Source organism: Nestor notabilis, unplaced genomic scaffold, assembly GCF_000696875.1.
Source record: "Nestor notabilis isolate BGI_N333 unplaced genomic scaffold, ASM69687v1 scaffold4545, whole genome shotgun sequence".
Taxonomy (NCBI): domain Eukaryota; kingdom Metazoa; phylum Chordata; class Aves; order Psittaciformes; family Psittacidae; genus Nestor; species Nestor notabilis.
In genome coordinates this window covers 135-7464 of record NW_009927790.1, presented here as the reverse complement: position 1 = coordinate 7464, position 7330 = coordinate 135, and the positions used below count along the sequence as shown (strand labels likewise).

The window sequence follows — 7330 nt, the reverse complement described above, 5'->3', positions numbered from 1 at the left end:
GAATCATGGCTGGAATTCGGCAGCGAGCAGATTAAAATCCAGCCTGGCTTGTATTATGCGTTGAGTCCTTTCAGATCCCTTGTGGATTTTTAATATGATGCAATTCCTCTCTATAATTCTTTGATCCTTTGCCAGGAGCCTGATTCCAGCCGCAACCTTTGCCCTTCTCCTGCATTTCCTCTTTTCCCTCATTACAGGCTTTGGGTACCTGACGAAGCAGCTGATGGGCCTGGCTGGGGGGCGCGTTGTCCTGGCCCTCGAAGGAGGCCACGACCTGACGGCTATTTGTGATGCCTCAGAAGCTTGTGTTTCTGCTTTGCTGGGAAACGAGGTACCAACACATGCAAAAAACCAAGAGCCACAACCTCCGCCCCAGTTTTGTCCTTGTTTTGGGTCCTTTTGACACGCAGTGATTTAAAGAGTTCATGCTTGCTTTGTCTAAAAACTATCCGTGTTTGGTGATTTGGATTAGAAGGCTTGAAATCACTAAGAATTGAGTTAGGGTTTATTCTTTATGCATATAGGTTGCTTTCTGCTCTTTTGAGAAGAATTAGTTGAATTGCTTTCCGAATTCACTGTCCAAACCTGCTCTTCCTTTTGCAGACCCCCTCTCTAGTACTACAGTGTTAAAGAAAACTCTTTGCCCCTAGGTTTACCATCACTTAAATCACAACAGCAGCCTGTGCCTGCTGTGTTAAGCAGCTTGCTTGATGTTGTTTGCAAGTGTGTGTTTAGCTTGATGTTGTATTTTCTATCTCTTTCTATCTATTGCTGTGTTGGAATATAAGGCAGAAGCTCTTCCCTGGGAGGTTGCTGAGGTGCTGGCACAGGGTGCCCAGAGAAGCTGTGGCTGCCCCATCCCTGGCAGTGTTCAAGGCCAGGTTGGACACAGGGGCTTGGAGCAACCTGCTCTAGTGGAAGGTGTCCCTGCCCGTGGCAAGGGTTGGGACTGGATGAGCTTTAAGGTCTCTCCCAACCCAAACCCTTCTAGACTCTATCTTGCAGCATTACATACGCCCCAAGGTGGCAGTATGCACTCAGAGAGCTACCCAGAGTTGCAGTCGTATGTTACCCACCCCGTGCTACCATACAGCAGGCCCTCAAATCTTGTGTTCGATAGTCGCTTCCACATAGCCTTTAAGCTCTTTTAACATTTCAGCCAGACGTGTGTTATCTGTGTAGCACTATTATAAATGATATAAAACAGCTCTGAAAGGTAAAAACTAACCAACGAACTCATTAAGGGTAACAGCTGCATTCAGAAGAGTTTAAGACTTGTGACACTGCATTTTGAGCAACACACAAAAGCCCTTACACAGCAGTATGAGTCCAGAGACTCAGCGCATTCCAAAGGCAAGAAAAAGAGATATCTATCAGGAGGAAGTAAAGCTAAAGTGCAGAGCTGAGTGCTGAGGTTGTATGCTGAAAATGGTACAGCAAGTACGCTCAGTTAGGGGTATCTACAATAACCTCTGTTAAGTCTCTGAATCCTGGCAGTCAGAATGTATTAACCACCTCCTATCAACCACCCAAATCCTTTTTAAATGCATAGGGTTTGTCTATAATGAAATAAATCTGTTGGTGCTGAGAGGCAGATTTTTTGAGAGAGGATGGTGTGAAGAAGTACTCCCTTTTGTTAGCTTTAAGCTTGCTGCCACCACATTTCAGTGTCAGTCCTAGGTGAAGTATTGGAAGAAATCACATATCGGGTCCCCTTTCAGCTTCATTACACTTTGTAGGATTTTATAGACCTCTGTCAGGGATCCTCTGTCATAGCTCTTTTCATAGGTTTAGCTGTCAAGTTTATTCTATCTCTGCTTTTCTAGACTGAGTGCCCAGTTTGAATCCTCTTAAAAAGGCTCCATTTTACTGCATGAGATTCAGCTTTGTCTGAAAAATCAGCCCTATTTCACCGCTCTGTAAGGTCAGTACCTGAAAAACTTACTTAGAAGGAATAGTTCTTTCTACAGCTGGAGAAACAGGCCAACAGCAGCATCATGAGGTCAGCAAAGGCTAACGCAAACTTCTGCTGCTAGGATGGGATAACCCCCTGGCACAGGACAAGCTGCACTCCAGCTGGACAGACAGCAGCTCTGCAGGAAATGACCCAGAGTTGAATGTGAGTGGTACTGAGTGTGTGCCCTCACACACAATAGCATCCTGGGCTATACAACTAAGAGTACAGCAAGCAGATTGAAAGAGGTGATCCTTCTCCTCTGTTTAGCACTTGGGAGACATGTGAAGACAGGTTTTGGGCTTTCCAGTATAAAGACAGACATTGATGTACTGAAGCAAGTCCAACAAAAGCCAGAAAGATGGGTAGGATCTGGGGTCTGTGATGTACAGAAAGGGGCTGAGAAAGATGGGCTTGCTTAGGATTAAGAAGAGAAAGATAACAGATCTTATTGCTGTCTTCAACTCCCTTAGCAGGAGGGCATAAAGAAGACAAAGCTGCACTCTTCCAAGAGATTGACAGTGACAGGACAAGAGGCAACAGAGACAAGCTGCAACATGGAAAATTTTAAATGGATACAATAGGATAATAATAATAATAAATAGGATATAAGATATTGTTTCCACTATAAGGGTCATAGGAGGTATTCAGAACTTGACAAGACATAGAATGGAACAAGCTGAACTAACTGGACATGCTTTGACTAGGAGGTGTGCAGAGAGGCCTGCAAAGGACCTTCCACATGAATGTTCTCTGAGTCTGTGACAATTCTAAACATAGAAAATCCTCTTTAAAGAAAAAAAGGCAGGATTATAGAGGAAATCAGTAACAACAAGTTGGACCACAGAATGAGCAAAGGTCTTCTCAAATGAAAGTCTGCCTTTCACATCAACAGCCTGGAGTGAAGAAGCTACTAAGCAACCTGGTCTAATGTCAGTGTTGGCTTAGAGCAGAGGCACAGGACCAGTGGGGAGTTTCCAGATCCAATTCCATATACACTTTCTCCATCTTTATGCTGTGATATTCAGATGCCTTCACCGAAACCAGTACTGCAAAGCAAAAGCAGTGTGAAATCCTTCTACTATCAGCCACAGAAAGAAACCATTCAAACAAAACCTCTGTGGCAACTTTTCAGAGTCTGTCAAAGCCTGCAAGAATGACAAGAAAAAACAGAGTATAACCCACCTGAGTTAGCTTCTTGTGAGCACAGTTTACTCCACTAACCAGAATCATGTTGGGCATCAGTGGTTTCGGATAGTGTAAAACAAAGTCTAGCTTCATGAGCCAAATGGAAGCCTGGCTCAAGAGACCATTCACAGTGACATCTCGCCCAAGGACCTCAGAAGCCAGTTTTACATATGGTTGGAAGAAAAAATCACAGAGAAAATAATTTGGGAATTCAAAGATGAAATTCTTCACCCGCTGGAGAAAGTTCATGTGGTCTGTAAGTCCTGTGAATAATCTGGGAACATAAGAAAGGGGACTGGGACACTGGGTCGCTTCATGTTCTAGACCACATGGCATTTGCTGCAAGAGAAACACTGAAGGAAGTGAGAGAAGCTCCGCCACTATCTGCCCACAGGGTAGTAGAGGGTTTGTAAGGACGGCATCAAACTTGCTCTCCTCAAGATATCTGATAAGCTCTTTGTTGTACAGTAAGTGTTTGCAGCTGGACAGGAACATGGCAGAGGTTTTGTTTGCCCGTTGGTACATTCTAACAAATCTTTCCAGGAAAGATCCTTCTTCAAATACAACCTGCGAAAGTGCTTGGAAGCTTCCATCCATCTCTTCCTGTGTGAAAGGGACTGGGTACGTTTTCATAACAAAACTCTTTGCAGGCTTTATGTATAAACTGATTTCAGGTGCAACGACGACTATTTCATGTCCTTTTTGCCTGAGACCATCCAGTATTTCCTGCATGCCAAGCCAATGACTCCCATCCACTGGTAACACCAGCAGCTTCCCACCAGCAGCCAAACCAAGCACGGATAGGAGCAGAACTAGCATCAGCGTGACTTGTGGAGGAGCCCGGCCCATTTCTCCAGATAGGTGGTGAGTGCTGCCCAGAAAGCAAGCCGCTGGCAGCACTGGCACAACAGCACCAGCTCCACGCTTTTAAGCAATCTGTGCTACAGCCTAACTTTTGATCCTTAAGGTATTTGCTGTGTGGTAAATGTATAATGATTGGCTTGATAAAAGGCTGCACAATAAGCATTTCGTTCCAGCCCAGTCCACGTGCTGGTGGTGTGGGGTAGATCAGCAGACAACTCCCATCTGTTTCTGCTAGAGTGCACAGTCTTCACTGTAACAGCACAGTGAGGGAACTCAGAAGCCAGTTTTGTGTATGGTTGAAAGACAAACTCACAGAGAAAGTAATTTAGGATGTCCAGGATTAGTTTCTTTGCATGCTGCAGAAAGTCCATGCAGTCTGCATGGTCTGTAAATACTCTGAGGGTGTAAGAAGGGGGATTGGGACACTTGAGTGGTTTCAAAATCTAAACTACATGGCATTATCCATAAAAAAAACAAACCTAAAACCACAGAAGGAACTGAAAGATGTTCCACCGATATCTGCCTACAGGGTCTGTAAAGACAACATCAAACTTGCTCTCCTCAAGGTACCTGATTGAGCACAACAGGAGCAGAGCCAGCACTGCTGTGACTTGCGATCGAGCACTAAGCACCAGGGACGCCTCTGCAGAAACGGAGTGAGTGCTGCTCAGAAAGAATATTCTCAGCTCCATGTTATTAAGCAATCTGTGCAGGGCTTAATCTGGGTGCTCTTTAGACTTACTTGCTGTGTAGTAGATGTTTAATCATGGGTTAGTAACAGATAATTAATTTGCCACACGAGAATTTTCAGAATAAGAAAATTCCCCCTCTCCTGCCTGTCCAAATAGTTTTCTATATGTGAAAGATCAGAAAGATATGAATACTTCCTATGGGAAAAGGTCTGGTTTCTTTATCAGTTTTACATCTTGACACTGTAATGAAGATGGAAACCTGGCTCTGAGTTTTTTCCCTGAGAGGCCTCTTTTTGGAGGGATGAAGTAGGGCTTGGAAGGAGGAAGGACAAGGGAATGGTTTTTGCCAGCTATATTTAAATCTGGATTAGCAACTCGGAAACACGTCCCTGGATCAGCCAGGGAAGAGTAAGCCCCAGGGCCATGAAAGCAAACACCATTAATGTATGGAATGCATGAAATGATAATACATGAAAATCAACCCTAATTATGACAATTCCTGCGCAGAATTCATTTTGACCATAGGATAATTTAGTATGGAGGTTGGATTATTTTAAGGCCATTTTACACTACTGCAGCTCTAGGTACACCCTTTGTAAGGAAACTTCTCAGAAGGCAGTGTAAGCTATTGCAGGTGCTCCGAGCTGGCCAGCAGCTATGAAAACCTCCAACAGCTATGCAGAAAATCCATGTGGTAAAAGGATAAGCCTTAGATTGAGAGAGCAACCAGCACATCACCTGCCCACTGGTACATTATGACCCTGTTGCAGAGAGGGGCTCTTCATCAGGGACTGGAGTGATAGAACAAGGGGTGATGGGTTCAAACTGAAACAGGGGAAGGTCGGGTTAGATCTTAGGCAGAAGCTCTTCCCTGTGAGGGTGCTGAGGCGCTGGCACAGGGTGCCCAGAGAAGCTGTGGCTGCTCCATCCCTGGCAGTGTTCAAGGCCAGGTTGGACACAGGGGCTTGGAGCAACCTGCTCTAGTGGGAGGTGTCCCTGCCCGTGGCAGGGGTTGGAGCTGGATGAGCTTTGAGGTCCCTCCCAACCCAAACCAGCCTGGGGTTCTGATTCTAAATCATGAAAAGCTGTTTCTATTAATGGAAAATCAGCTGTGACAGTAAACTAAACAGTTTGAGTTCACAGTACTGCTCTGGCAAACACCAGCAGGAGACAGTAAGACAGGAATCACCCTCACTGGTGTGTGTGTGCGCCTCATTTGTGAGAGTTCAGCAATGAACTACTTCCACCTAGCACAAAGGAAACAAGTGTGTAAGCAGAACCACTTGGATCCTGCTAAAGCTACTGATAAGTAGCTGCAGGAGTGGGAGAGAATTCAAATCAACCCAGTTTTTCACCTATTTTCTTTGTCTTTACAGTGTAACTTACTGCGCATGTAAATCCCACAAACTCATAGGCACACACACAGCCTTTGCAAACAGCATTCTCCCTTCAAAGAGTGTGTTTTATCAAGGAAATCACTGACCTGGGATAATGGCTTTTTCTTTCCACAGTTAATACCTCCAATAAAAGCTATGTTGGGCATCACTGGCATGGGATACTCAAAAACAAAATCCATTCTTTTAAGCCAAATGGATCCATGGCTTAAGAGCTCCTTCATTGTTACTGGCCTGTGAAGAAAATCTGAGGCCAGAAGTTCAAATGGTAAATAGGCAAAATTGCAAAGAAAGGATTCTGATGACTTGAGAAGTAAGTTTTCCACACGCTGGATAAACGTCATGTGGTCTGAGTTGTCCGTAAATGTTCTTGGGACATAGGAAGGGGGGTCTGGACACTGAGTAGCCTGCAAATCAAAACTGCAGGGGAGTCCCCGTAGAAAGAAAATGGATGGTATAGAGAGATGCAGAGCCAGTATTTGTCCACATGGTACCACAGGATCTGTAAGAACAGCATCAAATTTGCTCCCTTCCAGATATTGCATTAGATCCTTGTTGTGCAGTAAACTGCTACAGGAGGAGACGTAGAGCTTGGAGATGACTTGAGCCTTTTCATAAAGCGCAGTAATTCTGTGAAGAAAAGGTCTTCTCTCAAAAAGATCCTTTGCAAATGCATGCATCCTTGCTCCCAGTTCTGCCCTAGTTGAAGGCACTGGGTATGTTTTGAGAGTGTAATATTCAGATGCCTTCACGTTCAAGTTTACTTCTGGTGCGACAGCGACAATGTGGTGCTGTTTTGTGCTGAGCGCTGCCAGCAGTGAGCGCATGCTGAGCCAGTGACTCCCATCCATGGGCACCACCAACAGCTTCCCACCACTGGCCAAGCAAAGCAGGCACAGGAAAACCAAACCCCCCCCAGACACTAAGGAACTGTATTCACTGACATGAGCCATGTTCCTAGAAATCCAAAGTCTGTTCAGCTGCACTGACCTAACTCGTTTTAAGTAGACCAAGAGCCCCCTGCCGGATTCCCACATTCCCCTTTAACGATCCAGCTTTTCCAGCAAAACCAGTCACCAGTAACCATTCAAAGCACTGATGAATCATTTAAGGAACCTGATAACTCAACATGGGTTGGGCAGAACTGGGCTTTGTCTGAGGCTCCCATGGGAATGGGTCCTTTCAGATTGATTCCCTGTGCTGATTGATGTGAGACTGATGATAAAAGCAGGCTTTGA

At 45.0% G+C, this 7330-nt stretch overlaps 1 protein-coding gene across 1 annotated transcript; it reads right to left on the bottom strand.

Annotated features, from left to right (window-relative positions):
• Window positions 1–5924: 5924 nt before the first annotated feature.
• UGT1A1 (UDP glucuronosyltransferase 1 family, polypeptide A1) lies at window positions 5925–7045 on the bottom strand. The gene is made up of 2 exons (XM_010014205.1): window positions 6182–7045; window positions 5925–5945 (listed from the first exon to the last, which is right to left on the bottom strand). The coding sequence occupies exons 1-2, from the start codon at window positions 7043–7045 to the stop codon at window positions 5925–5927; spliced, it is 885 nt and encodes a 294-aa protein (XP_010012507.1).
• Window positions 7046–7330: the final 285 nt, after the last annotated feature.